General features: G+C 38.1%; 1 protein-coding gene across 1 annotated transcript; it reads left to right on the top strand.

The window, feature by feature from the left end:
- The first annotated feature begins 4,727 nt into the window (after positions 1-4,727).
- On the top strand, positions 4,728-12,558 carry C3H5orf46 (chromosome 3 C5orf46 homolog). The gene is made up of 3 exons (XM_065875364.1): positions 4,728-4,797; positions 9,178-9,325; positions 12,510-12,558. The coding sequence occupies exons 1-3, from the start codon at positions 4,728-4,730 to the stop codon at positions 12,556-12,558; spliced, it is 267 nt and encodes an 88-aa protein (XP_065731436.1).
- Positions 12,559-20,574: the final 8,016 nt, after the last annotated feature.

Genomic DNA, 20,574 nt, shown 5'->3' with positions numbered 1-20,574 from the left:
CTTAATGAAGGTGTCAGAAATAAAACAATAACTTATGATTCAATGCAATACATACTACAATAGAGGTGTGTGCAGTGTGGGCGCACAGCAGAAGTGGTGAATTCTGCCATGGATCAGGTCAGGGATGTGACTATGATGTTTTTCTGAAGGATGTAATACTTGAAGTTGAGTTGGTGTGGGTTGGATAATCCATGCAAAACGAACATGGTGATAGAATAAGAATCAGTCTGGAGGTATGCCTAGTAAAGTAGGAGGGGAAGTCATGTGCTCAGAGAGTGTTGGGAAGTTATATTGCAAATAGTAACATGTATTAGACTCACACTGTGCTGAGTTTTTTGTAGCATGATCTCATTTATGCTATAAAAATTTTATGAGGCTGCCACTCTTGTTATTTTCATAATGAAGAAGGAGAACGGAAAGAAGAGTATCACCAACTTGCCAAATCACACTGTAAAGGACTGGTAGGATATTGTACTATATAACAACGAGAATACAAATACTGACCCTTCATAGTGGACCAGATATAAACAAACAGTGTGAGTATTCCATACATGCCAGGCAAATACTAACCCTGATCAAATCAGAAATGGAATCCAGGCCATCAAACTGTAGACCCTGTGCTCTAAGACTTATTCTATACTACAACTAAGATAAAACTGGAACTATTGATTGAGAGTAAAACATGAAGGGCTTTAGGTATAAACAGTAGGGAGGCATGGAAATTATCAGAGATGGGAAATGACAGAAGATGTAAACATAATTATGTTTGAGAAAGATTAAATGACAGCAATGTTTAGGAGATGGGGGAGACATACATCAGGAAGACTAGACTACTATTACAATAGTCAAGACAATGGCCCAAATTATGACACTATGTGAAAATGAAGAGAATTTGATAAAGCTGAAGGCTATTTGAGTGGAGAATTGATAGGACTTTGTGAGCAAATAGGTTCTGTGGTGAAAAAAGAGTTAAAGAAAATTTGTACTTCAGGTAATTGGATGGATGGCAATATGCTTATCTAAGATTGCAACAGGGAAACGAGCAGGGGAGAAGCTGACTCTGAGCTCTAATACTTAGTGGTTTGTGATTTCTTACTCCCCCCAGTGTTCTGTTTTCTCTTCTCCCTTTCTCTCTATTATCTCTTCCTAGCGTGTTCATTAATTAAAACGAATTTCAAGATTCAGTTAGCTCACTTTAATTTTCACTTCTAATATCAAAACTCAGGAATTTGATGGGTCATTCTTAGAAATATGCTCACTCTTCCATGCCTCTGTGCCTTTGCAGATGCCATTCCTCCCACCAAGGAGTATTCTCCATACCTTGCTTGCATAGTGAACACCTAAAAACCCACTTTTCCAGGCTCCAAACAAATGATACCCCCATGATTTCCTCCCCACGCAATGTTCCCACTCCCTGATAGTCTTCCATAGGAATCAGTTCATACCTCCATCAGCGTTTCTCATATTTATATTGCAGTTGTTTGGTTACTTGTTCACCTCCTCAACAAAGGCGAGGTCAGGGACTGGTGTTTTGCATTTTTTTTTTGTCCCTGGTGCCTAGCAGAGCACCTGGCAAACGGTGAAAGCTCAAGATGTGTCCACTGAATAAGAAATTAATGAATTGATGGGTGGCATGAGGATTGAATAAGTTATAATGTATGTGTAGAAAGGTGATTAAGGTGACAAAGCATATGGATACCATGGGAATGGGAGCTCTTCCTGCAGCCACGTGCATCCCTTCCAGGGCTGGTCTGAAACTTTAGGTACAGTGAACCAAGGACAAGAGAGGGGCTAATGATTTTCTTACGAGGAATACAAGTGTGAAATATGCCCCAGATGTGATATTAAAGAGGAACTGGGACTTTTCAGTAACTTCCACTTTCCATATATGATTTTAACTTCTCACATACTACCTTTTAATCATTTCTTTGATTCCCCCCCCCTCAGTCCTGTCCTTAACTCTCTGATCTGAGGTTCAAAGTAAGAAAACACTGATGAGGGCCTCTCCAGGAAGGGTTGCCAGATTCAGCAAACAAAACTACAGGATGCCCAGTTAAATTTAAATTTCAGCTAACCAATACAATTTCTTTTTTGTGTGCGTGTGGTACACGGGCCTCTCACTGTTGTGGCCTCTCCCGTTGCGGAGCACAGGCTCCGGACGCGCAGGCTCAGCAGCCACGGCTCACGGGCCCAGCCACTCCGTGGCACGTGGGATCTTCCCGGACCGGGACACGAACCCATGTCCCCTGCATCGGCAGGCGGACTCTCAACCACGGAGCCACCAGGGGAACCCCAAAATTTCTTTTAGTAAAGTATGTCCTGTGAAATGTTTGGGACATACTTATACTTAAAAAATTACTCACTGATTATCTGAAATTCAAATTTCACGATGCATCCTGTATTTAATTCTGTAGCCTTAGCTCCAGTTCACTTTCTGCCAAGGATCGAGAACGCGCCCTGTACCCTGCACCTTTGATAGATCAAACTGAGCTCAAACACAGGTGAATGATGCAGGTCAATGGGAAATCTAGAGATGAATGGGGAAAACAGACCAGATACAGATGGATCTGTGCACAAACAGGCCGGTGACTGCAGGGTTCATTGCGTGACCCCGACTTTCCGCCAGTTACAGCACTGAGCACATGCTGGTGCAAATAAGTTAATAGTTAAGAGCACAGACTTTGACAGGGAACCTTACTCAATACTCTGTAATGACCTATATGGGAAAAGAATCTAAAAAAGAGTCGATATGTGTATTCTGTATAACTGATTCACTTTCCTGTACAGCAGAAACTAATACAACATTGTAAATCAACTATACTCCAATAAAAATTAATTAAAAAAAAAGAGCACAAACTCTGAAGTCACATGTCCTTGAGTTCAATTCCTTGTTCTGGCTCATACATGATTTGTAATGCTAGGCAAATTATTTAACTTCTCCAAGCTTGAATTTCCTTATATAAAATTAGGATAATAATGGCAGCCTCTCAATAGCTTTGTTGATATATTTCATCTAGTTTGATTCCTGGTCAGAGTTAACAACATTAGCCTACTACTATTACTACTACTATTATTATTATTATTATTATCATCATCATCCCTAATGCTGCTTGCATGACTAACTCTCACTCCCTCCTCTGGGACAATCCAAGGTAGAACAGGATAGAACAGGATAGGATAGGATAGAAAAGCAAGTTTACCATTTAATTTTTGCTTAGTATATACAAGATACTGTGTTGTTTGCATGTGTTTTTCATCCAGTCCTCATAACAACCCTGAGAGACAGCATTATTCGTATTTTGTAGACATTGGATCCAAGGCATAAAGAAATTAGGAACTATTTCTAAGATCACATAGATACACAACTTGTAAGTGGCAATCTGAAACTTAAACTCAGTTGTCTGATCCCAGAGCTCAACCACTAACACACACATCAAGATCTGGCTATGAGATTTCCAAATCAGACTACAAGCATTTCCTACCTGAAGAAAGAACTCTGATGACCTTCAGTTACACATGGAAATGGTCATTGGAATTGCAGCATGCCATATTCCTTTTATTTTCATATCCTCTTGCCAAACTAGAATGGCATTCTGAAATAAGGTACTCACTTCCTCTTCCTAGCTTGGGTAAAACCGTCTTTCATAATCCCAGTTTCTCCTCTACCTAAAGTCAAATTCATTTGCATATGTCAATGGAGGGTAAGTCACAAGTTCTTGACTGCTTTTGATATGGTGCACATTAAAGGCTCTCTACATTTTATCAGGCATTTTATCTGCTGTCTCCTAGGTCCTTAAGATAGTACAGATGACTAGGTGGGAAATTATGTTTCAGTTTTACAGATGAGGAATCTGAGACTTAGAGTGGTCTCAGCCATTTGTCAGAGTTACAAAGATAATAACTGATAGAACTATTACATGAGTCCATGCTTCTCTTCTGAAAATTATTTATTAACTCATTTATTCAGTACATATTGATGGGTATCTTTTATATGTAAGGCACTATCCTAGAAACTGGAGCTATCTCAGTTCTGCCCTTGACATATCTATAGGCTAAAGGAGAAGAGAGCTATTAAAGTACTTAGTTCCCAGACAACTGGTCAAGGGCAATATGGCAGGTGATGGCAGGTGATGGAGTGACCATCTGGAGAAGGGTGGAAGGGCCATGATGGAGATTTTGCAGAGAAGGGGGCATTTGAACCTGAGCCTGAGTATTAAGTAGGAATGTGTCAAGGAGAGATAATAGGGAAGCTATCCCAGGAAAAATAAAGGGCCTGAGCAACGGCATGGGAGTGTGAATGGGCATGCCCAGGTGGAGACAAGACACTAGCTCAGAGCATGGGAAGGAAGCAGAGTGCACAGGGAGGCAAGGAGGCACGCCTCACCAACTGTTGTTGTTTGCTCCTTGGCACTGAAAAGCAGTTCTGCCTGATCCCCATCTAATTGTCAATGCTGGCAGAGGAACTAACTCCAAAAGAATGATTCCGGTGCCATTTATAAACACACATTAGAAAAACCAAGAGGGTTTTTCTTTCCCTATCTGTAAAACCCTTAGTTTGAAAGCTAGGGCAGGGCTCATTAGTAGAGATCCAAAAGCAAGCTGTGTCTATCTTATGCAACAACCTGAATTCCATAGCAGATGATGTCACCTATAAATGCCCTATAAATGGAGCAAGGCTTCAGGTGCATCTGAACAATTTAACTGCATCGATACCCACTGCTACAAACATGGCTGTCTCAGTGCTACGGCTGACAGTTGTTTGGGGACTGCTTGTCTTAATTCTGACTTGCCAAGCCGGTAAGTACCTGCAATCACAGCTCATGCATTGTGCAGTAGTTAGCCATGACTGGAGGAAGTCAGTGGCGCAGATCCAGAACATAAAGGGGAGAGAAGGGAACTTTGGGCACTGCAGAAAGAGCACTGGACTGGGAGACAAGAGACAGATCTTCTAATAAAAAGAAAGTAGGACTTTTATTCAAATGTGCTTAGGTTACAGTCTCTATCGATGAATGTATGATGTTTAGAATGACTTTTCTTCTTATATCTTCATGTGATATAGTGACACTATTATAATTTCCTTGAGAGCTGGGGGTGTTTATTTTTTAATGATTATAACTAATAATATTCAAAGGCAAAGAGTCTGGAATAAGACTCCTAGGCCTCGCTCTACCACTAGTCAGAAATGTAACTTCAGGCATGCTCTTTAACCTCTAAGGGCTTCACACTTAAAAGGGAATATCAGTAGTTAACTTTCTCATTTAGTTGTCATGAAAATTAAATAAAAGAGACAAAACATATTGGAAAAGTATCTGGTCCATCATGAGCACCCAATAAATATTAACTGCTATTTTTATCATGTATCATCTCATTTGATTCTTATAATCTTTTTAAGTAAACATGCACAGTTTTATCATTTCCCTTTTTGCAGGTAAATAAACTGAGCTTGCAGAGGGACAGTTACTTGAGCATAGACACAGGTAGAAGTGGCACACTTGGGATTGAAACCCAAGTCTTTCGATTCTTTCTATTATAAAGTATCTACTTCTTTCATGTCTGTTCCAAGCACATAGAGGACCAAAAGGCAGCATGCAGAATTCTCACTAATTAATTTTTGGTCTAAAGAAGGCAGTGAGCTCTTAACTTAACTCCAATCAGAATGATAGGTCAGAAAACACAGACAGTACAAATAGTAAGAGAGCTTTCTGAGCTCTTCTAAATGTTACTTAGCAGAACTCCCACCCTCCATCACCCACTGTCCACTGGCACAACCCACAGGCAGACACTCCAACAAAGCTACAGCAGGGATGGGCTCAGAGACTACTGTGTCCATCTACCCCTATAGTAATCACCGTGATAAAGTAAAAAGTGAGATTTATATCCTAGAGACCAGTCCCAGGTCTGTCTCTCATGAACTCTGAAACTGGTTAAAATCAGCTCACTGCTTTGAACCTCAGTTTCCTCATCTGTAAAATGGGATAATTACCAACTGCACCAGGTGAAATGAGCATGCTTTTGGAGTCACTTTGTAAACTATAAAAACTGTATAAATATCAGCATTACTGTATTTTTTCAGAACTTTATGATTATATTGACTAAGAAAATCAGGTAGTTAATGTAAATAAAGGCTACCCCATATTATAACTGAAAGGAGAAAATATTCAACTGTTGGCTTTGATAATTTGTTTCTGGTATGTCAAATGTCTTCATTTTTATTATTCTTCAGCATTTTCAAAGTTCTTAATATTTTAGCAGCATTTTAAAAGTTTCGTATCTTTAAGCACTAGTGGAGAAAGCTACTATGAATCATTCTGTTGCTACTATTATTAACAATAGTAATAATCATACAGTGAGCATTTATTGTGGGCTCACCTTAGACCTGGTACTGCAATAAGTGATTTATATAATATAGATATGCATATATATACATACATATCTATGATATACATCACAGATAAAGTATCTTTCCATCTTGACAATAAGAAACTGAGAGAGTAATTAAATATTGTTTACACGGTTACATGGTGAACTTTTTGCTGAAGACAGAATCAAACTCAGGTACATAGGACTCCAAAACATCACCCACCATACTCTCATACCTCTCATTATATATGCGATCCAAAGGCTGGAGCCAAGGATTTGATCTTCACACACACTGCAATTCAGGGCTCCTTGCATTTTGAAAAGTTAGCATTTAGCATCATATTAAAATAAAAGGTTAAAGTAAAAATAATAAAATTAAATTGTTATGCAAGTAGGCAGATAGGAACACAGAAAAAAAAAAGAACTCACTTTTCATGCAAGGAATTTCTGGTTCGCAGCTGGTAAATGTCTCCAGGGGACAGTTGCTTGAAGTCAGTATTATATCATATAGGGAACATGCTCTGTGAAATTAAAAAAAAATAAAAGTTCAAACCCTGGCTCAGCCACTTTCTATATGTGTGACTTTAGGAATTTCTCTGAGCATCCGTTTTCTCTCCTGTAATCCTATCACTGAACTGAATAAGGATTAGGCATGTGATGAAAGCACATCCTAGTACCTGAGCATCACAAATATACCTTCTCTTTCCTTCCACTTCATGTAATGAAAACAAAGCAATTCTGGTCACCGTGGTTGCCCTGTGCTTTATGTAAGGGTCATGTCCATATATGTCCATTTTTGCCTTAACTCTTAGCAGCATATGCTATGTACATAATAGCAGGCTCAAAAACACTCGTTGATGAAAAAAACCGACAGCTGAATCAATGAATACTTGGTGGTTAGTATATTGATCTTGGTTATAGGTCCCAGACTGGTAGTGCTCCTATTGAATCTTTTGCAGTGGCATAGTAAACAATAAATGTTTGCAGAATGGAAAGCCATACTTTTTACTAAGACTTTCTATTTTAGGATATAATATAAATGCAACTCTTCTCACTAATCTGACAGCCTCCACACCAAAAGCTAGTTACATCTCCTTCATTCAGAGTAATGGGGTACATTGTACAGAAGTTGGGACTTCTTGAGTCAAAATTTGTGGTGGGGGGCTTCCCTGGTGGCGCAGTGGTTGAGAATCTGCCTGCCAAGGCAAGGGACACGGGTTCGAGCCCTGGTCTGGGAAGATCCCACATGCCGCGGAGCAACTAGGCCCGTGAGCCACAACTACTGAGCCTGCGCTTCTGAAGCCTGTGCTCCGCAACAAGAGAGGCCGCGACAGTGAGAGGCCCGCGCACCGTGATGAAGAGTGCCCCCGCTCGCCGCAACTAGAGAAAGCCCACGCACAGAAACGAAGACCCAACACAGCCAGAAATAAATAAATAAAGTAATAAATTAATTAAATAAAATTAAAAAAAACATTTGTGGTGGGATTGACAGATAAAATACAGGGCACCCAGTTAAAGTTGAATTTCAGATAAACAATAATTTTTTTGTTTAATTATGCACTAAATATATCATGGGTCATTCTTACACTAAAAAAGTATTGTTATTCATCTGAAATTCAACTTTAACTGGGCATCCTGTAATTTTATTTACCAAATCTGCCAACACTACTTGTGAGGCTACAGTAAAACTAAAAGATAAAGGTCCTACTTCATCCTGGCACCAGGGTGCAAAGGGGAGGCTGTTCGTATCTTTAATTGCCGCTCTTGCATTGCTTTTAATCTCCCAAACCACTTAGACCACTAAGCAAAGCCAAACCCCCCGCCAAGGGACCTTGCATGTCACCAACTTCACTCTGGACCTTTGGCCTCATTCCAAAAGGCACTTGACTAAATATCAAAAGTAAGAGACCTGCAGTTACAGTACCATCTTCTCTTGCTATTTGTAAGATCTTCTGCAGGTCACTTAATGTTCTCAGTTTCTGAGTCCAGTGAGCTCTGCATACTCCACAAGATTGGTCAAGCTTAAACTTACACAGATGTAAAATCATTATTTACAGAACTATCACATGCTGTACAAGTGATAGAATTTCTCCTCGTCATCATTATACTACTTTTACCTTATAACACACTTGTAGTTAGATCATACCTTTTCTGTCAAAGACTATGCAGTTCATCACAGAGTGCTTAAGAACCCGGATTTTAATACCAGGCAAACATGGGATTGAATTCTGATTCTGCCACTTACCATCTCTGCGACTTTGACCCGCTTCTAAACCTCTCTCAACTTCCATTTCTTTACCTTTAACTTCGGATAATAACTTTGCCCCCCTCATAGTGTTGCTGTGAGAATAAAATGAGATAATGCACGTAGATTGCCTGTCATAGGTATGTGCTCAGAAAACGCTACCTATTATTATATCATCCTCCTTATTATCATTTCCATAGGTCCAGGGATTACATGAGAAAAATACATTAAAACCAAGCAATCTGCATTTCAGTCCCAGCCCTGGCATTTACTAGCTGCTTTAACTCTGAACAAGTTACTTAACCTCCGTGAGCTTCAGTTTTCTCATCTGGAAAGAGAACCAATGTCTGCCTAAGCATCAATATCTGTTGCTCTGTTTGGTTTCAGGAATAAGTGACATAATGCACGTGAAGACAATAACCAGGCAGGCACTAGATATGCAATAAATGTAACTCTATGAGGCTATATAATTAGTGAGAGGGGGTATAAAGAGCTCTAGGGTTCCCTACAATGAAAGAAACTTCCCTTTTTTCTTGCTGAGAATCACCCTGAGATTCCATTCTGTTTTTCAGATGACAAACCAGAGAGCAAGTCAAATGACAAGCCAGATGACTCGGGCAAAACCCTAGAACCAGCCTTTCCAAAATTCCTAAGCCTCTTGGGCTCGGATATCATTGAGAATACGGTGGCGTTCATCGTCTGCTCCATGATGAGGAGCAAGTAAGCACTGAGACAAACCTTGCTTTTGTCCAGTTCGCCGTTGGTAATGACCGCATTGCATTAAAATGAATGAGAAACAAAATTGCATGCATGCCAATGTATTGTTTTAATTGAAACTTGTTGCCTACCTTAAGATATATTTGCATCTGCATGAATTTCCCTGAACTCTTTTGGGGTGAACACGTTCCCAAGGAATTTATGGAACAAGGGGTTCCATAAAATATTTTTTATTTCAGGACGGAGTAGGGAGGAAGAAGGCCACCGGACCGAGGGACGGAAAGCCATGTTCTGGTCTTGACACAGGTGTTATTTACTGGGTGATCTGGAGTTAGGCTTTCCCTCCCTGAGTGCCTCAATTTGCTAATCTGTAAAGTTAAAGGAATAAAGGACCCACCCAGTGCAGACACAGTAATTTGCTGATGAAGGTAGTGGGTAGAGGTGTGCTCATTAGTGAGAGGTATGGTGAGTCCCGTCTTTATTTTCTGGTTTGAGTAATTCAAGAGGGTTAGCAGACACAGTAGCTAATCTCTCCTCAGAGGCAATCTGAAGAACCTCTCTTATGAGGGTTTGTTTTGATCACGAGAGATTGCCTTGATGGCAAATTCCACAACCCAGACTCTTCCCATTATTTTCAACCTGCTTCCAAGCTCCTGTGCCCAACTCCTAATACATCCTACCCAAGTTTACATAGCTCTGATTTTTACATCTACTTTACCCTTTCTTCATTCTTCCGACATTAATCTCCCCAAGTTCAGCTCTCCAGGGTCTATTTCGTTCTTTTGAATTTCTAGGTGCTTTTAATCTCCACCTCTCTGAGGCTCTGCTCTCTAATTCTCTCCTTCACAGCCCCCTAAGCAGAGTTTGACAAAGTGCAGTCTATTACCTGCTTCAGAATCGCCTGGAGAACTTAACCAAAATGCAGGTCCCTTCGTCCCATCTTGCACCTTCCTGGGGCAAGGCTATATAACAAGCCTTTATAACAAGCTTTATAACAAGCGTTTTAACAAGCTTTCAGGTGATTCTTATATACAACAAATTTTGAGAGCCCTTGATTGGATGCTCTGGGCTACATGGCTGAGCCTTAAAGGTCCACACAGCCTTTAAATTTGTATTCATCTTTTGTGTAGATGTGAATCTTTGTATTTTTCTAGGGAAAGTGCTTCTGACTTTATAAGATTCTCAGAAAGGTCTATTACCAGTAACAGATTAAGAGCCACTTCTATATAGAAGTCATCAGGGGTCATTTTGTATCCCTTGATCTGCTTAAATCCATATATTACTATCATGTGAATGGGCATAATTCTGCATACAATCATCATGAACAAACTGTTAAAACACAGATGTTTATTTTGTGTTTTTATTTTTCATATTGTGGTTGCTTTTGCAACTGTTGAGTTCCCATGACTGTTAGTGTAAACAAGGAAAAAACTGAATAACACCTATTATGTACAAAGTAGAGTTTAGACTCCAGTTGAATTCATATTGTTATAAATCACAACAATAGCAAGGCAAAGAATTAGAATAATAATTCTTTTTATTCCTTCCCTGGGGAATTCCCTAGATATAAAATAGCCCTTGTTTTCTCTGTTAACTCTGAAAGTTGACTATCTGAAATACTAAAGAATTGTTAGCTCTGGGTTCAGAAATGGCACTTCTTCTACCATTTTCTTTTTCCCTCATTTTATTCTGGGTGTATGATATTCTTTCTGTTCTTGGAACTTACAACTGTCTCAGGCTCTCTGCTCGTGCTTTAATTTCTGCCTAAAATGCTCTTTTTCCCCTCCTAGCTAGTGCTTTGTCTTGCCTCTCATCTAAAAGTCACCTCCTCTGAAAACGATTCTATAACCACTCTTATTAATACAACTTCTTTTATTCCCTGGTTATTCTCTATCATTTTACCTTGTCATTATGTCATTATAACATATCACCATCTCACATGATTAATTTATTTTTTAATCATGTAACTATATGAAAGTAGAGATCAGATCTCTCTAGCTCATTGCTATAGCACAGTACCCTGTAAGTCATATCGGGCACTTAGTAAATAATTGTTGAATTAATTAAATAAGGAAAGGAATCTTAGAGATCAGATCTAAAGCTCACATACCCCAATTTGACTGAGACATTTTGAGGGATCTTTGTTGAAAGATACAGCAGTCCTTGCTCAAGGGAACAAATCTAACTGTCCTCACTCTGTCCAAGAAAAGACCATAAATATAACAGGGAATGGGAAGAGACCAGCAAGAAGTATTCCTAAGAACTTAATACATGCTTAGGAAAGTAGGGGCAGGAATTGTGAAGGAAAAAAGTCTAGACTTTAAGCCCCTTTCCTCAAAGAATTTGCCGTCCTTATTGTATAAGATGGCATGAGCAAATACAATGATAACTAAAATGCTGAATAAGTTAAATGTGAGCCAAACATCACAGTTAATGTCTAAGGAAAGGAGCTGTCACTGGGGCCAGGATTCTTAGGGGAGAGTTTCTGGCAAAGGTAAGAAGAAATTTGGGTCATAAAAGACTCAATGAGATTTCATTAGAAAGAGAGAATTACAAAAATATGGAACTTCATAAAGATAGAAAATTTGCTTTATTTAGTCCTATGTATCCAATGCCTAAATACTGTGTCAAGCACATAATAAATGCTGGACCATAGTTTACTCATCTCTTACCTTCTCAGCAGCTACCCCACACCCAATCCTTAAACAGTGGAATGGCCTCTGGTATTAATTCATGCTTCTGGAGACCTAAGTTTTAGACTTTGCTTTGCAATTTACCAGCCATGTGACTTGGACAGGTTTTTCTTTGAGCTTCAGAGGTTTTTTCATATGTAAAATGATTAAAATTCATTCATGTATCCGTTCAACAAATATTTATTAATTCATACTATATGCTAGGCACTGTTCTAGGTGCTGGGGATATATTATGAAACATATCAAAATATCTGTCTTTATAGAGTTTATATAGGAATAGACATCAAACTAATAGATTTGTTGGCAGATTTAAAGAGATAATTATGTATAATGGCTTGTCAAATTTGAACTATTATGGAAATCTTAGACCTTACTACTTTATGACATAGGAAAACTTGAAGTATTGCTCAAATATTATACGATACCTTAGTGATGATTCTAACATTCCTGATCAGTCTAAATCATAATTCATTTTTTCCTCTTTTTCTTTTAAGAGGATATATGGAATGTGATGATAAACAAGAAAAAGATTCATCAGAGTGACTTCAACCAGGTGATTTTAACCTAAAAACTTACAACCAAAAAATAGTATATTGAACAAAGGAAAAAGGGTCTGTCTGATTTACTTAATAAATTTGGGAACCCACATTTACCCATAAGCAGAAAAGGGGTATTTTTTGTGTGTGTTTTTGCTTTACTCTTTTAGTCGTTTTTTTAAAATTGATTTTAAGTAGATGTATTTTTATCATCTCAAAGTCACTGACTTAATAAGATTCTCTTAAAAGAAGAAGCACAGTTGTGGGGTGAAACAAGTAAGCACTGGAAGTGAGGAGATCTGGTCTTGTCACAACTCTGCTTGGAACTTGACTTGTGCAAGTTCCGCCTATGAAAGGAGGGGTTATATGCACTAATATCTAAAGACCCAGGTAAACAGGCCATTAGTTACTCATGAGAAGAGTGAGATTTACTGAACCTAATTCCAGGAGAAAGGTAGGAAGCTCTCTAATCCTGCAGTTAGATTTATGTGCAAACAGTCTGGTTTGAGTCCTCAGAGATACCTGCTGTTTCCTTATCCAGTTCTCTCTTGAGAATGGATATTGAAATATAAATACAGAAATGTTAGACTTGAGAAAGTAATTCTATAAGTAACTAGCATGAACTTAGTACTTCTGTTTTAGGCAGTAAATTAATGCTGTATATGTAGTACCTAATTTAATTCTATCTAACATTCCCTATGAAAAATATGTATTGCTATTCTTAAATTTTATAAATAATGAAACCAAGTCTCAGGGAGCTTAATTAATGTGGCCAAGTTAATAAGGGAGGAGGGGTGGATCTGAATTCAAACAGCCTGATTCCAGTCTGTGCTCTATCACTCAGCAATAGAGCTACTGAACAGCGAATAGTGTAGGAAGAGGCAGTAGAGAATAGTGATTAAGCTGTGTGATCTTAGACATACCTCAAGGTGCCCATAGAAATAAAACCCTACCCCTTTGGTTAGTTGAATTACCTTATATGCATCTCCAGGAATTATGGCCTTTCACAACTTTTTCCCTACTGGCTTCATTTCATAACAAGGGAGTGATTGGCGTGAGCTTAGAAAGCTATTATCATATTACCCTGGAACTTAGCCCACTCTTTTCCTTAAGCTTCTAAGGAGGGAAATCAGACTTGCACATTGGAATCAAGATGTGCTCAACGCAGACACACCTGAATCTCACCCCAAAGAGAGCTAAGCTTCTAAAAACACTCACTTATGTTTGCATCTTCCCATTCCCATCTTCTTAGGGAACAGCCTACCTCTTGTTGCAGGTATCCTAACCCTTTGCCTTCATTCAGGCTCATTGGTGCTCACACCCTGAATCTTTGGAGTGCCATCCTAGAGGCTCAATGTATGAGACAGTCCAATAAGCAAGTCAACATGAAATTTTAGAAAGAGCAAAAGCCATAGAGAAGATGTAAGTTCAGCTTCTATCTTGGCCTCTTATTGGTTGTGTGACCATGGGGAGGTCAGTTGGTCTCCACTTTACTCCTTATTAATACTTAAAACATTTGGAACTTAATTGTTCCAGACCTTAATGTTGGAAATTTTTAAACTGCATATAAAAAAACTTTGAGTGGATTCACAAACCAACTGTAGATGCCCTAATGGGCAGAGAGGAATGGCTCTGTCTAGGGATATAAACCAAATGGACTAGAGAGAAAGAAGCTTCTAAGGCAGAGATTAAATTTTGGATGGTTTGACCAAGGCTGTCTCTCCAAACTCCAGTGACTGTTCATTTAATAAATAGTTTTAAAAGTTGCATTTGTATGATAAGTGTCTCATCAAATCAAAAGCAAATCATGACTTTAGAATGAGTGATTCACAGCAATGCCTATTTCTCCAGTATAGAAAATCTGGCCAAAGTTTTAGGTATTTCCTAAAGTAAGACAGGTAGATATATAGATATCCCATTTTTCTCCTACGACATATGCCTCTATCTTACATAGTCCTTTAAAGCTTATTTAACCGACGCCTACTATGTGTCAGATTCTGCCAATGCTACCAAGATGAGTAATACTGTCTCATCGTTAACAAGTTTATGGTTTGGACTATCACCTAGCACAGTGCACCCCAGGACTGTGCAGGAAAACAATGAAGTTCTATGTACAAGTGCCGTGGACCTTGGAGGAAAGGGTGGGCATTAAGAGGGCTTCACAAAGAAGGTGAATTTCCGCATGCAATCTCAGATGATGAGCAGAAAGGCCAAGTTCTCAAAAACTAATCATCCAATAATTGGACACCTAATTAATCTGAGATTCTCCCAACCTCAGCTCAATCACATTGACATGATTTCCTTATGTTAATAATTTTACAATCTTAACTCCTAATGTCTTGCATCACTTGAAATCATGCGGATTCAAGTCTCCCAGTGTCTTAAGTCATTTGACATCTTAAAGTATAAATTACCTTTCTTGTGTTAAAATAAGAATCCAATGAACCTCACCAGATTATGAAACAAGTAAAAGATGGGAAAGCACTTTGTGAATTCTTAATATCTATGTACATTTTTAAAATTAAGAACATAATGTACTTGGACACACTCGATGACATGTTTCGACCTGCTGAGTCAGAACTTCCTAGTGAGGGAGGTAGAAATAAATAAATTTAATAGGAAATCCTCAAGTAACTAATGAGTAAAATTGCAGATGGGCATGACATCACTCAATATCCACCCCATGAAGTCTGATGGGAAATATTTCTTTTAGAATTTAGAGCAAGAAAAAAAAATTTCCTTCCCTCAGTACTGCTTCCTCATTTCTGGTTATAAGATTTATGTAGCTTGGTTTATTTCATTTATTTACTTTTCCTGTCTATCCCGAAACTCAAAGAGAAACTGATGACTCAATTTACTCCAGTAAACATATGTGCATTCTCCCTTCATCCCTGTTGATTCTTGCCTTTTCATTTTTGTTGTTGTTGCTTGTTTCTTCAAATATATATTATAGTTGATTTCATTATAAATCATCTCAAGTTCTAAAGGGCAGAGATGTAAATGTTAAAGAAAAGATTAAAATATCTTTGTATTTTTCTTAAGTCTTTGAGCCCTCTTTAGCTGGTAATTGTTTCCCTGTCTCTGGTTTATGTTTCTAAGGACACCTGCATGGCTCCAGAATAAGTCAAGGACACCTGAATCCTGCTTTTCCAGTTTTTTGTTTCACAAGTCCTCCAGGACAGAGACCTCAATGCAGCTTCCAGCAAGTTCTCAGGATTCAGGTCCTGGCTTCAACCAAAGACAGCTTCTTTTGAACATCCTGACTTTGCATTTTTGCTTCTAGAAGTCAAAATAATTGTGTCCTCTTTGGGGACACATATCCTACTTCATTAAGATTTTTGTTGGTGGAAGTAATTTTTCCTGAAGCATGTTTAAAGTTTTTAATGATGCAAAAAATATGAAATATATAAAAATGATTATCCAGAATAACTGAAGAACATTTCAAATTAAGAAAACTAAATTTCAGATAACATAAGGCCAAAGTCACAGAACCAGTAAACAACAGAAAGATTTGAACCTGACTCCAAAGAAAAAACCCTTAACCCCTAAAAATGCATGAGGTGAATTTCAGAGTTAAAAGTTTCATAAACCCTTTTAGGAAAAGTTTTTCAAAAAATCTGAGCCTACACTCCTGGGCTACTAAACTAAAAACTGACCTTTAAAAAAAAATTAACAAGGTTATTGCTGTTCCACAGTTTTTATTACTCTCATAGAATAGCAGAGTGCCCTTGAAGACATTTGAAAATGGTGGATGGAAGAGTCCTTGACAAGTCTAGTGCAGTTCTTTCATTTCTTCTACCACTTGTTACACAGATGTAGGTCCTCAGTGGCAATTGGTGTGGTTCTTGCCCACTTGTTCATAAAGGATTGAACCATTGTCAAACCTGACCCAACTGAGCCAAGAACATTCTCCCAGAATTATTTAATATGGACAGTAAGACAAGACTGAAATCATAAAGCACAATGACAATTATGGCAGCACACTAGTCTAGATGGGAGGGAAGTTCAAGAGGGAGGGGATATGGGGATATATGTATACTTATAGCTAATACACTTTGTTGTACAACAGAAACTAACACAACATTGTAAAGTAATTACACTAAAATAAAGATATTAAAAAAAAAATCTGTGTGCTTCTGTCCTGGATTCCTGTTCTCCCAAGCGCTTTGACTCTGAAAGCAACTCCAGTGTATTTTCAATAAACCTTTTTTTTAACATCTTTATCAGAGTATAATTGCTGTACAGTGGTGTGTTAGTTTCTGCTTTATAACAAAGTGAATCAGCTGTACATATACATATATCACCATATCTCCTCCCTCTTGCGTCTCCCTCCCACCGACCCTATCCCACCCCTCTAGGTGGTCTCAAAGCACCGAGCTGATCTCCCTGTGCTACACGGCTGCTTCCCACTAGCTAACTATTTTACATTTGGTAGTGTTTATATGTCCATGCCACTCTCTCACTTCATCGCAGCTTACACTTCCCCCTCCCTGTGTCCTCAAGTCCATTCTCTACGTCTGCATCTTTAGTCTTTATTCCTGACCTGCCCCTAGGTTATTCAGAACCTTTTTTTTTTTTTTAAGATTCCATATATATGTGTACGGTATTTCTTTTTCTCTTTCTGACTTTCTTCACTCTGTATGACAGACTCTAGGTCCATCCACTTCACTACAAATAACTCAATTTCGTTTCTTTTGATGGCTGAGTAATATTCCATTGTATATATGTGCCACATCTTCCTTACCCATTCATCTGTCAATGGACACTTAGGTTGCTTCCATGTCCTGGCTATTGTAAATAGAGCTGCAATGAACATTGTGGTACATAACTTTTTTTGAATTATGGTTTTCTCGGGGTATATGCCCAGTAGGCAATTGTTGAGTCGTATGGTAGTTCTACTTTTAGTTTTTTAAGGAACCTCCATACTGTTCTCCATAGTGGCTGTATAAATTTACAGTCCACCTACAATGCAAGAGGGTTCCCTTTTCTCCACACCCTCTCCAGCATTTATTGTTTGCAGACTTTTTGATGATGGCCATTCTGACTGGTGTGAGGTGATAGCTCATTGTAGTTTTGATTTGCATTTCTCTAATGATTAGTGATGTTGAGCATCCTTTCATGTGTTTGTTGGCAATCTGTATATCTTCTTTGGAGAAATGTCTATTTAGGTCTTCTGCCCATATTTGGATTGGGTTATTTGTTTTTTTGATATTGAGCTGCATGAGCTGCTTGTATATTTTGGAGATTAATCCTTTGTCAGTTGCTTCATTTGCAAATATATTCTCCCATTCTGAGGGTTGTCTTTTTGTCTTGCTTATGGTTTCCTCCCCTGTGCAAAAGCTTTTAAGTTTCATTAGGTCCCATTTGTTTATTTTTGTTTTTATTTTCATTTCTCCAGGAGGTGGGTCAAAAAGGACCTTGCCGTGATTTATGTCATAGAGTGTTCTGCCTATGTTTTCCCCTAAGAGTTTTAGAGTGTCTGGCTTTACATTTAGGTCTTTAATCCATTTTGAGTTTATCTTGGGGTATGGTGTTAGGGAGTGTTCTAATTTCACTCTTTTACCTGTAGCTGTCCAGTGTTCCCAGCACCATTTATAAAGAGGTTGTCTTTTCTCCATTGTATATTCTTGCCCCCTTTATCAAAGTTAAGGTGACCATATGTGCATGGGTTTATCTCTGGGCTTTCTATCCTGTTCCATTGATTTATATTTCTGTTTTTGTGCCACTACCATACTGTCTTGATTACTGTAGCTTTGTAGTATAGTCTGAAGTCAGGGAGCCTGATTCCTCCAGCTCTGTTTTTCTTTCTCAAGATTGCTTTGGCTGTTTGGGGTCTTTTGCGTTTCCATACAAATTGTGAAATTTTTTGTTCTAGTTCTGTGAAAAATGTGATTGGTAGTTTCATAGGGATTACGTTGAATCTGTAGATTGCTTTGGGTACTATAGTCATTTTCACAATGTTGATTCTTCTAATCCAAGAACATGGTGTATCTCTCCATCTGTTTGTATCATCTTTAATTTCTTTCATCAGTCTCTTATGGTTTTCTGCATAAAGTTCTTTTGTCTCCTTAAGTAGGTTTATTCCCAGGTATTTTATTCTTTTTCTGGCAATGGTAAATGGGAGTGTTTCCTTAATTTCTTTTTCAGATTTTCCATCATTAATGTATAGGAATGAAAGAGATTTCTGTGCATTAATTTTGAATCCCGCTACTTTGCCAAATTCATTGATTAGCTCTAGTAGTTTTCTGGTAGCATCTTTAGGATTCTCTATGTATAGTATCATGTCATCTGCAAACAGTGACAGTTTTACTTCTTCTTTTCAGATTTGGATTCCTTTTATTTCTTTTTCTTCTCTGATTGCTGTGGCTAAAACTTCCAAAACTGTGTTGAATAAGAGTGGTGAGAGTGGGCTACCTTGTCTTGTCCCTGATCTTAGTGGACATGGTTTCAGTTGTTCACCATTGAGAACGATGTTGGCTGTGGGTTTGTCATATATGGCCTTTATTATGTTGAGGTAAGTTCTATGTCTACTTTCTGGAGGGTTTTTATCATAAACAGGTGTTGAATTTTGTCAAAAGTCTTTTCTGCATCCGTTGAGATTATCATACGGTTTTTATCATTCTGTTTGTTAATATGGTGTATCACATTGATTGATCTGCATATATTGAAGAATCTTTGCATTCCTGGGATAAACCCCACTTGATCATGGTCTATGAACCTTTTAATGTGTTGTTGGATTCTGTTTGCTAGTATTTTGTTGAGGATTTTTGCATCTATGTACATCAGTGATATTAGCCTGTAGTTTTCTTTTTTTGTGACATCATTGTCTGATTTTGTTATCAGTGGATGGTGGCCTTGTAGAATGAGTTTGGGAGTGTTCCTCCCTCTGCTATATTTTGGAAGAGTTTGAGAAGGATAGGCATTAGCTCTTCTCTAAATGTTTCATAGAATTCGCCTGTGAAGCCATCTGGTCCTGGGCTCTTGTTTGTTGGAAGATTTTTAATCACACTTTCAAGTTCAGTGCTTGTAATTTGTCTTTATATTTCTATTTCTTCCTAGTTCAGTCTTGGAAGGTTGTGGTTTTCCAAGAATTTTTCCATTTCTTCCAGGTTGTCCATTTTTTTAGCATAGAGTTGCTTGTAGTAATCTCTCATGATCCTTTGTATTTCACTAGTGTCAGCTGTTACTTCTCCATTTTCATTTCTAATTCTATTGATTTGAATGTTCTCCCTATTTTTCTTGATGAGTCTGGCTAATGGTTTATCAATTTTTTTAATTTCTCAAGAACCAGCTATGAGTTTTATTGGTCTTTGCTATCATTTCCTTCATTACTTTTTCATTTATTTCTGATCTGATCTTTATGATTTCTTTCCTTCTGCTAACTTTGGGGTTTTTTTTTTCTCCTTTCTCTGACTGATTTAGGTGTAAGGTTATTTTGTTTATTTGAGATGTTTCTTGTTTCTTGAGGTACGATTGTATTGATATAAACTTCCCCCTTAGAACTGCTTGGCTGCATCCCATAGGTTTTGGGTCACTGTGTTTTCATTGTCATTTGTTTCTAGGTATTTTTTGATTACCTCTTTGATTTCCTTAGTGATCTCTTGGTTACTTAATAGTGTATTGTTTTGCCTCCACGTGTTTGTGTTTTTTACAGATTTTTTTTTTACTGTAATTGATATGTAGTCTCATAGCGCTGTGGTTGGAAAATGTACTTGATATGAGTTCAATTTTCTTAAATTAAGCAAAGCTTGATTTGTGACCCAAGATATGTTCTATCTTAGAGAATGTTCCATGAGCACTTGAGAAGAAAGTGTATTCTGTTCTTTTTGGATGGAATGTCCTATTTATATCAATTAAGTCCATCTTGTTTAAAGTATCATTTAAGGCTGGTGTTTCCTTATTTATTTTCATTTTGGATGATCCGTCCATTGGTTAAAGTGGGGTGTTAAAGTCCCCTACTATTATTGTGGTACTGTTGATTTCCCCTTTTATGGCTGTTAGCATTTACCTTAGGCATTGAGGT

The sequence above is a fragment of the Phocoena phocoena genome, chromosome 3 (genome assembly GCF_963924675.1).
Source record: "Phocoena phocoena chromosome 3, mPhoPho1.1, whole genome shotgun sequence".
NCBI classification, from domain to species: domain Eukaryota; kingdom Metazoa; phylum Chordata; class Mammalia; order Artiodactyla; family Phocoenidae; genus Phocoena; species Phocoena phocoena.
This window is presented reverse-complemented; position numbering and strand designations above follow the sequence as displayed.